General features: G+C 41.2%; 2 protein-coding genes across 5 annotated transcripts in view; both read left to right on the forward strand.

Annotated features, from left to right (window-relative positions):
- Positions 1–5,011: 5,011 nt before the first annotated feature.
- Positions 5,012–16,959, forward strand: LOC126596258 (CASP-like protein 5B3). Of its 3 annotated transcripts, none has more exons than XM_050262779.1 (4): positions 5,012–5,587; positions 6,088–6,220; positions 6,327–6,467; positions 16,437–16,959. In XM_050262779.1, exons 1-4 carry the CDS (start codon positions 5,457–5,459, stop codon positions 16,497–16,499), a joined length of 468 nt encoding a protein of 155 aa, XP_050118736.1. In that variant the 5' UTR covers positions 5,012–5,456; the 3' UTR covers positions 16,500–16,959. The 3 variants fall into 3 exon arrangements, with proteins under 3 accessions (XP_050118736.1, XP_050118738.1, XP_050118737.1); XM_050262781.1 differs by lacking the exon at positions 16,437–16,959 and adding an exon at positions 16,142–16,430 and having other exon boundaries at positions 5,020–5,587; XM_050262780.1 differs by lacking the exon at positions 16,437–16,959 and having other exon boundaries at positions 5,041–5,587; positions 6,327–6,792.
- The window catches only part of LOC126596251 (uncharacterized), a 64,717-nt gene continuing 54,410 nt past the window's right edge, over positions 7,666–17,972 (forward strand). Inside the window, exons 1-2 of one of the 2 annotated variants that reach the window (XM_050262772.1) lie at positions 7,666–8,206; positions 8,341–10,329. In XM_050262772.1, the coding sequence (XP_050118729.1) occupies positions 8,926–10,257 (1,332 nt within the window). In that variant the 5' untranslated portion in view covers positions 7,666–8,206; positions 8,341–8,925 and the 3' untranslated portion in view covers positions 10,258–10,329. Of the gene's footprint in view, positions 10,330–17,972 lie in introns of both variants that reach the window. The other variant, XM_050262770.1, reaches the window with a different exon arrangement.

Here is a 17,972-nt window from a genome sequence, read left to right on the forward strand (position 1 = left end):
CCCCACTCCCATTGTCTATTTGCTCAGATCTTAACCGCTCCGTCTCCTTCTTCTTCCTCCTCCCTTCCATCCGAGCCCTAGTTGACATCTCTCAATATTTAGAAAATGGGGAAGCCATCCAAAGGCAAGAAATTTGAGAATTTGGGGAAGGGAATGGTCACCCCCGTCTAAATCGCCTTCATCGTCGACCAATACCTCTGCGACAACAACTACTTGGTAACCCACTCTCTTTTCAGAACCGAAGCTTCGTCCCTCATTGCCAAATCGCCGATTCGAGAGGTACCCACTTGGTTTTTCCTGACGATTTGTTCGAAATCGGTCTGAAAGATTTCTTATTTGTCTGATTTGGGATTTGGGTTTTTCTGTTTTTTACAGGGGCCGAAGAGTTTGCTAAGCATGATGAACACTTACAATGCCGGCGGAAGCCCCGCAGTCTCTACACCTTCGGTTGTGGCTCTGAAGCCAATGCTTATGCCCACTTCGTCTCACCCGTTTAATGGGTCCGCTGCAGGTACAATCCTAAGCCTCCCCATCTGGCTGTTTGCTTTGTGTTTGAAAAATTGCTTGAATGAATTGAGAAATCTTATGGAAGTTGCATGTTTGGTGAGCTTATATGCTTCAACTTGAACTCGTAGACTATACATTTATTTTCCTTAACTAGTTATTGAACCATTGATGGCTACAATATACAATTGCAGGTAATATCTTATTGTTTTTGTTTGTGTTTGAGAAATTTGTTGCATTCATTGAGAATATAGTGAAAGTTGTATGTGACTTTTGAGGGCTTAGATGCTTCTGTTCGTGGAGGGAATTTCCGTGGGGAATACTTCCTGGCCGACGAGCACACAGCTCCCCGAGAGGTTGGCGCCGGTTGATGCTTTTCTGTCAGGCTTCTGCTTTGCTGGCGGGCTTTGTCGGGCAAGGCTTGTCGGGCAAGGCTGAAAGAGAAGGACAGAATTAACTTTGAAATGTGCCTTTGTGAGGCCTTAGGTGTAGGCCTTGAGGCTCACGATCAAGATTAACTTTGATTTGCTCAGGCGTGCCACTACCATCTTCAGCATGGTAGATGTAGAACGGATATTTGAGTTTTAATTATATGTGTTCGAGAGACTATGTTAGTTATTGACAGGTGCCTTTGTAAGGCCTTAGGTGTAGGCCTTGAGGCTTCCCGTAAGTAACTAACTTAGTACTCAAACACATAAGGTTCCTTTTGTGAGTTATATGGTTCTTATAACCATTATACTTCTGATTACCTGAGCTCAAAGAGCAGAATGGATCCAAATAGGTGCCTTTGTGGGGCCTTGAATAGGCATTGAGGCTTCCCATCAGAACCCCTTCTATACTCAATGTTCTTTCCCGAGAAATAGGATGAATTCAAATAGGTGCCTTTGTGAGGCCTTAGGTGTAGGCCTTGAGGCTTCCTATCAGAATTCATCCCGTACTCGAACGTTATATGGTCATCATAATATAACAGAAATAAAACCAAGTGGTAGGTCGATTACTTGCGCCCCAGGTAACTTCGGACTTCTTGTTATCAAAGCTTGTAGTGGATGGGTTAAGTCCACATCAGGTTCTTTTTTATGCCTTGAGGCCAAGGACTTTTAGGGTGATCAAATCTTATATGCCCGAAGGCTTAGAACTTAGATCTGGCTTGAATTGTGAAGACATATTCAAATCGGATTCAAGCGCTGAGAGAGTCTTTTAAAAGCCATATCACTAGAAATCACTTGGATATAATTTGAAGTATACAACATATTGCTAGGCTAATGAATGAAAAGACAAAAACAAAGGAGGTCGGGCAAGGTTTAACCTTGTCGGGCAAGGCTGATCGTCTTGCAGCTTCCTATCTTTGTGGGTTAACAGAAGGTTTGAAGGCTTGGAAAAGGGGTTGAGAAATGAGTTTGCAGAAAGAAAATCGATACTACAGCAGGCGTTGAGCAGGGTAGCAGAGCTATTACAAAGGGTTTATCCCGAAAAGGATGAAGGCTTGGGCTGACTACAGCTTTGTTTTGAAGGCAAATATGGCTTTTGAGCAGAGTTTGTGCTTTTGTTTGTTTGTTTGAGTGTCTCTGATTCTGACCTCTCTTCCTCCTTTTATAGACACCTTGGCTTGGCCTCCTGTAGCAGCAACCTTGCTCGAATGCAGTTTGAAGGGTAGTGACTCATCAGCTATTTTACTTGTACTGCCATTTAAAAGTACTTTTTGGGCTGATTAGCTGGCTGGTCTATACCACTTGGCCTTTGGGTAGGTGAGCAAGTGGTCTGCATGGCCTGCACCTAGTCAGAAACGGGCTTCTCCTGTCTTCTGGACTTCGGCTGGATTTTGACTAGGCCTTCGGGTTCCTCTCCCTTTTAGGCTGTTCTTTGGGCCAACTTCCCTCGAGCCCAAAGTTTAAGTTTTGATCCAAACAGCTTCAAGTATCTGACTCTTTATGAGAATGACTATTAGGCTGACATGGTACTGGAATTCCTGTTGTGTTAACAACTCAACAACTTAAGAGCTGCTGTATCATTAGATAATGCATGGTGCACTGCTATTTTATTAGCTCGAAAGATAGGAATTGTATTCTTTAGCATTACACAATGGGTTTAGTATGGATGTTGAAGTGATTGATGTCGAAGGAATGGTGATATCGTGGAATGGTGAAGAAATGATTGGCTTCTATCATTATACAATGCTCGCGCTCAATGGGTACCTGTATATTTCCGAGATTCCTTTTTTGCTGCTATCTCCCAATCAAGAGTACGATGGCTCCTTTTTTGAAGGCTATGTGAAACAACAGACCACATTACCATTGTTCTTTAGGCAATATGAAAGAGCTTTGGAGAACTGGTTTGAAAGGGAACTGGAAGCAAACTTTTCTGATTGTGATTTGTGTAGTTTTTCTGTTTTATTATTACTCACCAATTCTCTTTGCTTTTCGTTTTATAGGTCTCCATGCATGTTGTTGCAGCACATTAGGTCTGTTGGGATTGTAGGGATATAAGTTAGTTGGTTAGTAGCTTATGAGTGAAGCAAAGAATACTTGTATAAATAACAAACACCCATCTCTATCTCTGTAATTCATTCATTGTTCAAGGAATACAATCTTTAGTCATTCACTTTCTCTCTCTAAATTCTCTGTCATCGTTTTTCGTTTTGCTTCTTCTGCAATCTCCAAAAGCTAATCATGGTATTGTTATGTGTTCAAATATGAACAAGTTCAAAAAAAAAAAAAATGTCCCGTCCAGTCCCACGCATAAACATTGTACCAAACAACCGACAAAACATGGGTAAATTAGTCATTCAATCTTTTGGTTTCGTTCCGTCCAATGTGTACCAAACACATAACGGAACAACCGTCCTATTCCGTCCTGCGCGTACCAAACATAACACGGAACCTCCGTTTCGTCTCGTCTGCATACCAAACGGTACCCAGGACAGATTAGTTCTGTTGCACCGGACAAGTCCAACGGTCCGAAGGGTGAAACTTCGGACATTGTATTGTTATAGCTGAATAAAGGTAACGATTACAACATTGTGGATTTCCACGTACAAACACAGCGATTCCTTGTTATGTATATTATAGCCAAAGTCATAATAATCATTAAGGTTAGAGAAAATTTGATAACTATTTCGTTTTTATTTTGTATTTTTATTATAAGGAAAGGAGAGACGAAGAATAGTGGGGAATTGGGAAATAAATAAAAAGGAAAGAAAAATAAATAAAATCTCAGGTGAAAATAATTTAAAAGGTTTTTAGTTTTTCCTTGGTGCTTCTTTATCTGTAACTCAAAGCTAGAAAAAATAAAAACTAAAATTGAAATAAATAGGGTTTAGAATGCTGAACATTTGAACTTGAAGTTTGATGGAGCTTTTTAGTTATTGATCTTTGAATTAAAACTGTATTAAGAGTTAGGACTGACACCACTAGCGTAACAATCTATATAATTTCTTAACTTTGTTAGCTCAATATTTTTCGTTTGCAATTTTTCAGCTTTGGTAACCAATCGTGGAGAATTTTAAAGTTTGAAATGTCATCAAAATCTAAAGTTGAATGACTAATATAGCTACCATCCAAAGATTAATAACTACAAAACTTCATCAAACCTCGACTTCAACATCTTCATCTAGCACGTTGTATTAAAAAACAAAAAACTAAAAAAAAAAAATTAGGTACCGAACAATGATCATCCGGTTGGATTTTGGACCGTTTGACTTTTTTCTTGGTCTGGTTCAGGGGAATTGATGCTCACCCTTACTGAATTCTCATAGTTTAGAGAACAATTTACATCATATTAAAGTACTATCATTTAATTTTCAGTTTTATTTCGGTTTTATACACCATCACTCATGGAAGTAAAACTCATAGTTTTTGACATACGATTTTTCTTTCTTGGTACGTGCCATTAGTAATCTAAAAAAATTTACAGTTTGATCTTGTATATAGAAATCTAATAAATACTTACAACAATTAGATCTTGCATAAAACATGTACACCGTGTAGATAGACCCACACACATGCGATAAGTTACTAAAGTGTATGTGTAATGTAAGCCCTGGTTTGGTACTAAGGTGATTTTGAAAAAAATTGGAATAAAAAAAACCTGGGAGCTTTTTTGTGTTTGGTATACATTCAGCTTCAGTTTTTTTTTTTCACAGTTTTTGGTGAAAAAAAAACCAAAAAGAAGAAGCTGCAAAACCCAGTTTTGAAAAACCGGTTTTTTTTCACATTTGTTTTACATAAAAGTTTACCAAACACTGTAATACTGTTTTTTTTTTTTTCAAAAGCATTTTTACAAAAAAAATTTACCAAACACTTTGCTGCTTTATTTCACAGCTGTTTATTCTCACAGCAGAGCAGAAACAATTTTTTTTAAAAGCACAACAATACCAAACCAGCCCTAAGTCTGTCTAGATTAGAAAAATACATTTGCTCCCTTGGTGAGCATCACTAATGCACTGTTTATTGTTAAATGAGTTTAAATTTTGATTTAGTAGGCCAGGTGGCATGGTCTGGTGACATCATACGTGGTTGAAGTTACGCGCCACTTGGCGCGTCCGGAGGAAACGGAGGAAACAATCAATTTTCATGTTATGGTGGAGCAGGCCAGATTTGCCCACGCTATTTGACCGCAAGCATGTTGGTTGGGGGAGAAGTTGGGAATCCCATTTTTGTTCAGCTCTTTTTCTTGATTCATTCACTTCATCTCTCTCTTTCCCTTTTCTCTGTTGTAAATTGCAGTCCAAGTTCTTCACTTTCCACAACAATCAAACTTACCCAGTTGGAATTTACCTCCAATTATTTTCTGGGTAGCAGAGATTTGGGTTCCTGAAAGAAAAGGAATAGTGGGTTGGTGAGCTTTCTTCTTATTGTTTTTTGGGTGATGAGTTTTTTATGAAAGGAAAGATGGGGTTTTTTCTCTGACCCAGTAAGAATCTGATACTTTTTCTGGGTTTTGAGAGGAATAATCAAATGAGGGATTTTCCTGGGACTCCTGGGACTTTGACTGGCCTTCTTCTCAGGATTTCCCAATGCGTCTTTGCTGCCGGGTCCATTGCTTCCATGGCCACCACTGCCAGCTTCTTCAATTTCACTGCTTTCTGGTATTTTGCTTTCCTGACTCACTGATTTCTTATTAGATTTTATTTCAGATGATTCTGGCTATACTGTAGTCTTTAACTGAACAGGATTGACACACTTTCGGGATATGTAAACATTTAAATGTAAGCAGAAGGAATTGGGAAGTTCCTCTGCAGGAAGTTGAAACTCTGCTGAAATTTTGATTAGATTTGATAAAATATGACTTGATAATTCAATTAGCAATATTAGAATTTGGAACTAGCAAATGTGCTGGGCAGTGATCTTCATTGGCCTTGTTGAATTGGTTGCTATCACCTCGATTTTGCATAACTCAACTATATAGGTTTCAGATTTCAGCTTCTTTTGGTTGATAGATTTAAGCACCGATGAGTTTCTAATGCCATATAATTGATTCACTACTACTTTACTGGAATGCCAATTTCATCCATTTATGACGCATCACAAGCCATTTCTTGTACCGAAAGATGTCCGATATTGGTTTAAGAGAATGCTGATTTTGCAGCTACCTGATTGCTTCAATGGGTCTGCAACTGATCTGGAGTTTGGTACTTGCATTGCTTGATGCATATTCCTTGGTGAAAAAGAAGGTCCTGCACAACCCTGTATTGGTTAGCCTCTTTGTTGTTGGAGACTGGGTCAGTCTCTATAAATCTCTGACTTCGTTTTACTCTTACATGAAATCTGTGTTCCTACTTTATAGCGCTTGCCGTTTAACAGCTTACTCGTTTAATGTTTCAACAGGTTACAGCAACATTGTCTCTTGCAGCAGCTTCGGCCTCAGCGGGCGTAACCGTGTTGTACTTTAGTGATCTGAATGACTGCAATTACGGAAGGGAATGCCAAAAATACCAGATGGCAGTTGGTTTGGCGTACCTGAGCTGGGTAACAATCGCAATTTCTTCTCTGATTATGCTCTGGCTATTGGCAGCCTGTTAGATCTCTTGTGTTTGTATAGGCCTTAGGACTTGTTTGATCTCATTGTATTTCTTCTTGTCATACATATTTCATTTTTCCTTTACAACCAAAACAAGAAATTTCAGTGTCGATAGAAAAGGAAACAAACTTGATAGTGCATAGCGGTAGAATACTCGAAAATTACCTTTATTCTGTGGAGATAGATCAGTTGGAAAAGAGTTGTAACAACTGGAACTGTAGAATTGTTACATGTACTTGTATAGAGTTGAATTATAAGCAAAGGGAATTACTACTTTTTCTGTTGAAGTTGTAAAAATTGATGATGATCCGAATTGGATAGTGAATACTGCTTCGCTCCTTACATTTAACTGCAACTACAAACTGACACATATTAATTTAACATGTAAAAATCACAAAAAAGGTTTATGCACATGTGTCTGATTTATCAACAAGGAGAGAGAGAGAGAGAGAGAGAGAGAGGCTAGGATGGATTTTGCATTCATAAATTATATACAAAAAAAAATAACTTTTTTCTGTATTATTGGTGAGGCATCTTGCTGGTACATATTAATTTGCTCTTAATACAAGAAAAAAAAAAAAAAAACAGATGCTAGTCTTGTGCAGTTTTTGTACATGCTTCAGGGAACATTATTGGATGGGTTCTTTTCTTTTCTTTCAAAACAGCAAGTTGCATAGTAAGCATAACGCAGTGCCATCTACCATTCTACTTTGAGTGGTCCTCGCCTCACTCCTCATGCTCATCTGTCTACTTGATGCTCCTCCTCTGTCCGAATCCCACTGGATGTATGCTAATTATTTTATGCCGAAACCAAATCCACATGAACTCTTAGCTCACTGGAAATTATGTCCATTTATGGTTGTAGACATTGAAATTTCGGTGGCATAAATGTTAGCCATTGCATTAAGATTACATTTGTAAACATTGAAATTTTGGTGAAATAAATGTTGACCATTGTATTAAAATTACAACCTTCATTCACTTCACCTACATCATACACTAAGTTCACCTACAACATCCACCAAGTTTCACCTACAAACATCCACCAAGTTTCACCTACAACATCCACCAAAATTCACCTACAACATCCACCAAAACAAATGGATGGTGGTGATTCGTTCCCAAAGCCTATAAATAGGCTCCTCCATCAAAGAATCAAGGAACCAATTCACAAATACATTTCTCTACTCCCAAAATGGAAGAGAATACTCCCCACACATCCAAAATCCTTGAAGCTTTGAAACTCTAAAGCTTTCAAGCATCCAACCTCCCAAATTCAAGCAAATCCCGAAGGATCAAGAAAGCCCTCTTCGTTCTTCGTCAAATCCTCCTTCAAGATCAAGCCCCAACGGCTCTTGAAGAACTTCCACCAATTCAAGATCAAGCCTCGACGGCCCTTGAAGAAAGTGTTCAACAAATCCACACAACTATTCATCCTAAGATCAAGCCCCGACTGCCCTTTTGGATCAACAACATCACCAAATCCACATAACTGTTCATCCTAAGATCAAGCCCCAACGACCCTTTGGATCAACAACATCACTAAATCCACATAACTATTCATCCTAAGATCAAGCCCCAACGGCCCTTTGGATCAACAATCATCCACCTTCAAGATCAAGCCCCAAAGGCCCTTGAAGAACTTCCACCAATTCAAGATCAAGCCCCGACGGCCCTTGAAGAAAATGTTCATTGTTCATCATCCGTTCATCCCGAAGAATCAAGAAAGCCTTCTTCGTTCTTCGTTCATCGTTCTTCCAAGATCAAGCCCCGACGGCCCTTGGATCAAACCATCCACCAATTCAAGATCAAGCCCCAAAGGCCCTTGAAGAACTTCCACCAATTCAAGATCAAACCCTGACGGCCCTTGAAGAAAGCACCATCGTTCATCATCCGTTCATCCAATATCAAGCCCCGACGGCCCTTGGATCAACAACATCAACAAATCCACACATCCAACCGTTTTTCAAGATCAAGCCCAAAAGCCCTTGAAGATCCGTTCATCACCGTTATTCAAGATCAAACCTTAACGGCCCTTGAAGAAACACTCATCCTCAAGATCAAGCCCCAACGGCTCCTTGAAGATCCGCTCAAATCCACCTTCAAAGATCAAGCCCACGGCCCCTTGAAGAAACTTCCAACAGTTCATCCAAGATCAAGCCTCGACGGCCCTTGGATCAACGAAACATCCACAAATCAACACCTTACGGAGATCGAATCAGAGGATCAAATTTGAGAGAGATTGTAACCCAAAATCATCAAACACCAAATATTATTTTGTGCACGTTGTTCTTGTCTCTTTCGTTTCAGGAATTTTCCGTGTTCACAAATTGGCACGCCCGGTGGGATAATCTCTACCTGTCATCTCTTTCTCCGTTCAAGGAATCCAAACACACCTCAAAGTCAATGGCATCAAGCAAGGGACAAGCCGTTCTCGCAATCACTGAGGGAAGGATCCTAAGCACTTCTGCCGCAAATGGACAATCCATTGGCGCCACAACCGCTCCTCAACATGCCACTTCAAAGTTGGTGCCGCTAAAAAAGCAAAGGGAGCATCAAAGGTGTGAGTCTGTCATCAACCTGACCTCGCTGGGGGCACCGAAGCATGCTGCTGAGGCACACAAGATGACATCCCAAAACAACCAACGACGTTCTTCGTCAGCATCTTGGATGTCTAAAGGAAAGTCATGTCTATTGGTTGCACAAGTCATGACCATCGGCGTTACCTCTATCGAAGAACAACTGGCTCAAATGAATGAAGCAATCGTAAGGCTAACCCGAACTGTGGAAGAAAAAGACTTGCAAATCGCTGCACTCATCAGTCGACTGGAGCCACAGGACGACGAGAACCCTAACCCAGAAGATGAGCCTACGGTGGAGAGAATCGATGTGAAGCCGGAGCCAGACCAAGCAACGGTACTCATGGGATCTCTTTCTATCCAGCAGCTGCAAGAGATGATCACCAACACCATCAAGGCACAGTACGAAGGGAGCTCAAATACCTCCGGGTTGTACTCGAAGCCGTATTCAAAGAAGATCGATGCCTTAAGGATGCCGAGGGGTTATCAACCGCCAAAGTTCATGCAATTTGATGGAAAGGGAAACTCGAAACAGCACGTTGCCCACTTTGTTGAAACTTGCAACAACGCAGGGACCGAAGGGGACTACCTTGCCAAGCAGTTTGTGCGCTCGCTAAAAGGAAATGCCTTTGAGTGGTACACGGACCTAGAGCCTGAGTCCATCAACAGCTGGGAGCAATTGGAGCGGGAATTCCTCAACCGCTTCTACAGCACCCGCCGCACTGTGAGCATGCTAGAGCTAATGAGCACAAAGCAATGGAAAGATGAGCCGGTCATTGACTACATCAATAGATGGCACACTCTAAGCCTCGACTGCAAAGACAGGCTCTCGGAGACCTCTTCAATCGAGATGTGCGTCCAAGGTATGCAATGGGGTTTGCAATACATCCTTCAAGGCATTAAACCATGGACCTTCGAAGAGCTGGCCACTCGGGCCCATGACATGGAGTTGAGCATCGCTCATCATGGGAAGAAAGAACTGATCGCCGACTACAAGAACGACAAAGTTCTTGGGCCAAAGTTGGAGAAGACTGCGTGGAAACCCACTAAGGAAGCAATGACGATCAACACAGCTCCCGTCAAAATCCCTACACGAGGCAAGGCGATTCAAACCGAAGCTTTTCGTGATCAAGAGATGCGTAGAGGCACTTTGAAATAGCTTGAAGAGAAAACTTATCCATTCCCCGACTCTGATGTGGTTGCCATGTTAGAAGACTTACTGGAAAAGAAGGTGATCGGCTTGCTTGAGTGCAGACGGCCAGAAGAGATGAATCGCACCGACAGTCTTAGGTACTGTAAATTCCACCGCTTCATCAGTCATCCGACAGAAAAGTGCTTCGTGCTGAAAGATCTCATCATGAAGCTGGCCCAGAAAGGAATCATCGAGCTAGATCTTGACGATATGGTGAAGTCAAACTATACCACCATCACTTTCGGCTCTTTCAATTCAAAATTTTCACTTCAACCGCTGGGGGCATGCTCCAAAACCACGTTAGTTAAGTCAAGTGAAGTTGAAGGATGGACGCATGTTACTCCAAAGAAACTGCGCAAGAAGCATACGTCTCATCCACAAGTTCACCAATTGGAAAGGGGGCAAAGCAGCTCTCGTCAACCTCCAAAGCTACACGAAAGTGTTGAGGATGATGAAATTGTGACACAAAGATCGTCTGTTGCCATCACGATGCGCGACTTCTTGCCCAAAGACTTCTTCAATCACTCGGTCAAGGCTCCTTGCTATGAAGATTGTGAGGAACGCCTTTCCAAAATTACTTGACAAAATTCACAAATTCTCCTCGCCCGCACGAGTCTAAACTGCATGGCACAAAGCTCCTGGTCTACACGAGCATAAAAGGCAACACCAATGCTCCTTGTTCGCACGAGCCTAAACTGCACGAACCAATGCTCCTTGTTCGCACGAACCTAAACTGCACGAACCAAAGCTCCTTGCCCGCACGAGTCTAAACTGCATGGCACAAAGCTCCTGGTCTGCACGAGCATAAAAGGCAACATCAACGCTCCTGACCCGCACGAGCATAAAAGGCAACATCAACGCTCCTGACCCGCACGAGCATAAAAGGCAACATCAACGCTCTTGACCCGCACGAGCATAAAAGGTGACACCAACACTCCTGGTCTGCACGAGCATAAAAGGCAACACTAACACTCATTGCCTGCACGAGCTGAAACTGCAAACGGCACCAACGCTCCTTGCTTGTACGAGCTGAAACTGCGAACGGCACCAAAGCTCCTGGCCCGCAAGAGCATAAACTGTGTATGGCAAAATCATCATCAAAATTACTGTTAAATTCATCACTCATTTGAACTACATTATGGCTTGATCTCCTCTTTGGAAGGGTACGTAGGCGGCTCGAACATTCAATTTCGAGTTCAGTCATATCAAAATAAAAAATAAAAAAAATATAAAAGTTTTATTAAAGAAAGTCAATTTTATTACAAAAGAATAAATAAATAAATACATATGTTATTATGTATTTACAAAAAAAAACAAAAAAAAAACAAAAACAAATGCATTGAGAGAAATAAAGTCCGTTTTTATTTATTTTTTCTGGAAATTTTACATAAATTTCCATTCTACATACTTAAAAAAAAAAAATCAAATCAAATTTACAAGAGGGGATCTTCAAGGACGATCAGGTGCCGCCTCACCACTCGGCAGAGCTCCAGAAATGAGAGGCGCCGGAGGTTGACTGTTTGAAGCCACACCACTCGGCGGAACTCCAGGAAGAAGATGAGCCAAAGGTTGATCATTTGGAGCTTCATTACGCGGTACAGCCCCAGAAGACGAAGGCAAATGCTGCTGGAACAAACCCACAAACCTCTGATGATCAAGTAAAATCTGACCATCAGATTCCTGCATCTGGTTAATCTTCCTCTTCATGTTTGTCGCATAGCTATGTGCGAGCTTATGCAATTGTTTATTCTCCTGCTTGAGCCCTTTAATCTCCTGTTTGAGACTCGTCACTTCAGCTGCCAATGATTCAACTTGACGGGTTCGAGCAAATAGGCGTTGGGCCATATTAGACACAGAACCTGCACACTGCACACTGAGAGCCAGAGAATCCTTAACAGCCAACTCATCAGACCGTTTGGAAAGTAGTCTGTTATCTCTGGGAGTGACAAGGTTTCGGGCCACCACCGTAGCGGTCATATCATTCTTCATCACCGAATCCCCAACGGTAAGAGGATCAGTAGGGGATATGAAGGATGGGCGCCATATGTTGTCTGGAGAAGGCGGGACTGCCTCTTCACCAAGATTCAAATCAAAATGACGGTCGGAAGGTCCAGACATTTTCAAAGCTGTTGAAGGAAGAAGAGGTCGGACAAATCAAGATCTTAGAAGTGCAAGAAGGGAGTTTCTACAAGCGAAAATTCAAGTGTGCTTTGAAACGAACTGCGTGCCTCTATAAAGATCAACACTCAACGGGATTTCAAAGATCGAAGAGGCGAGCTCAGAATTCGAAGAGGCTAATTCAAAAATCAAAGAGGCAAGCTCAGAAATCGGAGAAGCATCTTGCTTTTCCAGACGCATTAGCACCCGTCACGCGCAAACTCAGCTTTGCGGAAATCACGGGCAATTTGTTAAAGCGCCAATCCTAGATATCGAAGAGGCGCCAGTCTTTTTCGGCCTCGTCAGCACCCGTCACGCGCAAACTCAGCTTTGCGGAAATCACGGGCAATTTGTCGAAGCGCCGATCCCAGATATCGAAGAGGCGCCAGTCTTTTTTCAGCCTCGTCAACACATGTCACATGCACACTCAGCTTGACGAAAATTACGGACAATTTGTCGAAGATTTCTGATAAAGAAGAAAGCACGTGAAGCCATACTGATCAATCACGCATTGGTTACCGACACGAGTAAAAGAATAGTACCTCTACAGGTACTAAAGAATTTCCTATAACTGTCCACTTTCACCCTCCATAGCAAGGCAGACATACATAACCTTTCTTCATCTCCGAGAACCTTTCTTCATCTCCGAGAATGCCTTCCCAACGAAGCCTCTCGAGTCACTCAGTGTTTCTTATTCCTTGGGGTACCTCTGCAAACAAATGACACCAAAGCAAAAGTATCTCATATCACCAGGGTAGAAAGCAAGAGTATCTCATATCATGCGTTCTCCCTGTCCTTTCCTTTGTCCTTGTTCTTACCTATAAAGACAAGGATAAAGAAAACAATATGCCGGAACCTCCACTCAAACTCGGATGCCACATTTGCCTGGAGAACAGATAAGGCAAGTGAAAATGATACCTTGCAGCATGTGGAGACAACGTGCAGAAGAAACAAGCAGAGAATAATGCAGTCTTCACAGTCAGCTCAGTAGAAGGAGTCCGAGCTGAGGAACTCAAGAAGCTGCCACATCTGCCTGAAGAAACAAGTAGAGAAGAATGCAGCTTGCACAGTCAGCTCAGCAGAAGGAGTCTGAGCTGAAGAACTCGAGAAGATGCTACATTCTACTAGAAGAATAGATAAGACAAGGGAAAATGATACATTGAAGCATGTGGAGACAAGCACAACAAAGCACGTGTCGATTCATCCGCTACTTCTTCAAAATCAAAAGTATCTCATATCATCAGGTTTGCAATCATTCTGGGTGGAGGACTCGTTTTGACCCTCAAATTCTTGGGTCGACTTGTTAGGCGTTGTGGGCTGCATGTGCCGTTTCACCACCCTTGAATCAAGTCCTTAAAGATCAAGTCACCAACTGGAAGAAGAGCCCATCAATCTTGAAGATCATACCGTTGACCAAACTGCTCAGGTGTGAATTAGAAAGATTGAACAAAGCAACAAGTCGTCACCTTCACCTCGTGCCTGCTTGCCATGTGTTCGAGTCAACCTTCAAGAATCAAGCATCAACGGCCCTTGAAGAAGTTTCCGGCCAAATTCAAGATCAAGCCTCGACGGCCCTTGAGGAAATCACAAGTCCGATTCAAGATCAAGCGTCCACCATATTTGAATCAAATCCAGTTCAAGAATAAGCTGTGGAAAATCAACAATTGGAGGAATCCAAAAAATCCTCCAATCCAGTTCAAGATCAAAGCTGTGGAAAGTCAACAAAGCGCAAAAACAAATACGTGCCGATTCATCCACTACCAAAGCCAAAGATCATCTACCACATAAAGCTCCTTGTGGTCCAATTTCAACCTTCAAGATCAAGCATCGACGGCCTTTGAAGAAATTTCAAACAAAGTCCAAGAACAAGCCTCAACGACCCTTAAAGAAATCTCCAGCCCAATTCAAGATCAAGCCTCGATGGCCCTTGGATTGACAACTACATTAAGGGACTTCAAAACGCATCTCCTACATGTAACAAGCACATGTATACAACGCGCCTTGAAGTGGGGGCATTTGTAGACATTGAAATTTCGGTGGCATAAATGTTAGCCATTGCATTAAGATTACATTTGTAAACATTGAAATTTTGGTGAAATAAATGTTGACCATTGTATTAAAATTACAACCTTCATTCACTTTACACTAAGTTCACCTACAACATCCACCAAGTTTCACCTACAAACATCCATCAAGTTTCACCTACAACATCCACCAAAATTCACCTACAACATCCACCAAAACAAATGGATGGTGGTGATTCGTTCCCAAAGCCTATAAATAGGCTCCTCCATCAAAGAATCAAGGAACCAATTCACAAATACATTTCTCTACTCCCAAAATGGAAGAGAATACTCCCCACACATCCAAAATCCTTGAAGCTTTGAAACTCTAAAGCTTTCAAGCATCCAACCTCCCAAATTCAAGCAAATCCCGAAGGATCAAGAAAGCCCTCTTCGTTCTTCGTCAAATCCTCCTTCAAGATCAAGCCCCAACGGCCCTTGAAGAACTTCCACCAATTCAAGATCAAGCCTCGACGGCCCTTGAAGAAAGTGTTCAACAAATCCACACAACTGTTCATCCTAAGATCAAGCCCCGACGGCCCTTTTGGATCAACAACATCACCAAATCCACATAACTGTTCATCCTAAGATCAAGCCCCAACGGCCCTTTGGATCAACAACATCACTAAATCCACATAACTGTTCATCCTAAGATCAAGCCCCAAAGGCCCTTGAAGAACTTCCACCAATTCAAGATCAAGCCCCGACGGTTCTTGAAGAAAATGTTCATTGTTCATCATCCGTTCATCCCGAAGAATCAAGAAAGTCTTCTTCGTTCTTCGTTCATCGTTCTTCCAAGATCAAGCCCCGACGGCCCTTGGATCAAACCATCCACCAATTCAAGATCAAGCCCCAAAGGCCCTTGAAGAACTTCCACCAATTCAAGATCAAGCCCCGACGGCCCTTGAAGAAAGCACCATCGTTCATCATCCGTTCATCCAAGATCAAGCCCCGACGGCCCTTGGATCAACAACATCAACAAATCCACACATCCAGCCGTTCTTCAAGATCAAGCCCAAAAGCCCTTGAAGATCCGTTCATCACCGTTATTCAAGATCAAACCTTAACGGTCCTTGAAGAAACACTCATCCTCAAGATCAAGCCCCAACGGCTCCTTGAAGATCCGCTCAAATCCACCTTCAAAGATCAAGCCCACGGCCCCTTGAAGAAACTTCCAACAGTTCATCCAAGATCAAGCCTCGACGGCCCTTGGATCAACGAAACATCCACAAATCAACACCTTACGGAGATCGAATCAGAGGATCAAATTTGAGAGAGATTGTAACCCAAAATCATCAAACACCAAATATTATTTTGTGCACGTTGTTCTTGTCTCTTTCGTTTCAGGAATTTTCCGTGTTCACAATGGTATTATATTTTTGGGAGTTTTAACGAAAAGCCCACGATACTGTTCACTTTAACGAAAAATCACATTTTTACACTAAAAGGTCAAATCTGGTACTATTCACTTTACCCTTTATTTTGTTCTTATCATTAAAACTCAAAGTTTTCAAACCTTTTTCATTAGTTTTCCTTATATTTTTTAGAGAAGTCTGCTTTAATTTTGCTTGTGTTTGAGCAAAGAAACACTTGATTTGGGTCATTGATATTGGTAACATGAATTATGCTAGGGATGGTTGCCTTTGGTGCGAATGACTCCCAATCATTGATACAAGTGTAGATCCAACTGCATCAATGGCTAGGAACCTGGGAGTCATATACATGCATGGACGACTCGCCCAAGCATTCCTCTTGTATGTCTTTTGCAGGTGTATTTAGTGGTTTTGGCAAAATCCTTGGTGTTCTCTTGATATTGGAGGATATACTGTGGTTGTTGACTACTTGGTTGTTAGATTTTTGGCAGAACTTTCGGTTTTCATTCATTAATTGTATATTATATATCGGAACATAATAAAGTTTTGACAGATGTTGTGGGATAAGTGGCAGCAAGAGAAGTATCATTTGAAATTGCATCAAGAAGCAAAATGATTACAAAAAAAGTCAGTGGAAGCAGAGATTGTTGGGTTAGTTGTTGGATAGGGTCCACTGTCAGTGGCAGGTGAAAGTATGCTATCAGCCTATCAGCCACTACTTTAACCCATTTGTCTGTCCAAAATTAGATTCAGAGGCTATAATTAATCATGACCGGCAGAAGCTACTCAACAAAATGATTCCCACATTGGAAGAAGTATAATGTATGTAAATCTGAAAGATGAATGTAGCAAGTGTTGTCTCTTTCATTGTGTGGTCCTGTCCCGTGGAATAGTGAATGGGAAGTTGTGTTTGATACCAGACATAGTTGTGGTGGTGGCCTGGTGGGGCTTGGGTTGAGCACTTGAGCTCAGCGGAAGAGAAAACTATTCTTTCAAGATGCGGTGATTGTGGACTGGTGGGGTTTACTTTACGAATAGTCTGTTTAAATAACTTATATGAAATGAGTTTACGGTCATTGTATCGTTTGATCTAATAAAACAATAACATGTGTCATGTTCTACTAAATCAATGACCCGTTCCACGTCCCCATCTTCTAAGCTTTCTCATACCAAGAACAAGAAAAACTCACCTCTCATGTTATACCCTACCAACCTCGTCATATGAAGTCATAGATATCAAATGAATTTAAGCAGGATGTATCTTTATACTCGTGTACAAGAGTCTTGCCCAGTCGCAATAGTTGAAATGGGGCTCGTGGAAGTAGCAGTGGTACGGAAGATGAATGGTTAAAATTGAAAAGAGAAGATCTAATAATTATGAAATCACATCTAATGACTAAAATACCATAGCACTTAGTGCTACATTGAAGTCGCATATTTCCTTGACGAGTGACATTGGGAATATATAGAATAGCAACTTCTTAGTTTAACATTCTCGTTCTATCTTTAGGATTCTCTTCTCATTTCTCAGAATGAAGAATATTGCGTAATAATCCAAACTATCTATCTTATAAGTGACCATTTTAAGATTAATTTTGCGTGATACCAACCAAATCCAAAATCGTTTAGTCATCTATCCAAGACAAACCATGCCATTGTGTTATACAAATATCTGACAATGTTAATTTAAGGTTAAGCGACTTATGATTTTGTTGATATTTTTATTGAAGGGGTGGATTAGAAAGTAGGCGAATTCTATCGTCACGCAACATGGTAGAATAAAAATGAGAGCCAAAAAGGTCCAAGAAGGTCGTAGCATCCCTAGAAAATATGTATAATATATATAGGTAACCAATTTAATTGATAAAGAAATACATGATGATCATTGCAATCACATCAATAATAAAATCTTCATTGCTAATGCAATTCTCTAATGGTTCGCTAAGATAAATGATGCAGGAGTCATTTTCCGAGTGGATGCCATGAAATCAATCGGCAGACAAATTGCTAATTTGGCAGAAGAGACTACACACAGATTGATGATAAATTCTATAAATAAAAATCTTCTCTAATTGAAAGTTAACATTAT

This window comes from Malus sylvestris, chromosome 13 (genome assembly GCF_916048215.2).
Source record: "Malus sylvestris chromosome 13, drMalSylv7.2, whole genome shotgun sequence".
NCBI classification, from domain to species: Eukaryota; Viridiplantae; Streptophyta; class Magnoliopsida; order Rosales; family Rosaceae; genus Malus; species Malus sylvestris.

Coding starts and splice junctions, on each gene's coding strand:
- LOC126596258 (XM_050262779.1), top strand. CDS start 5,457: ATGAGGGATTTTCCTGGGACTCCTGGGACTTTGACTGGCCTTCTTCTC. Junction 6,221..6,326: donor TCTTTGTTGTTGGAGACTGG/GTCAGTCTCTAT, acceptor ATGTTTCAACAG/GTTACAGCAACATTGTCTCT. Junction 6,468..16,436: donor GTTTGGCGTACCTGAGCTGG/GTAACAATCGCA, acceptor AAGTTTTGACAG/ATGTTGTGGGATAAGTGGCA.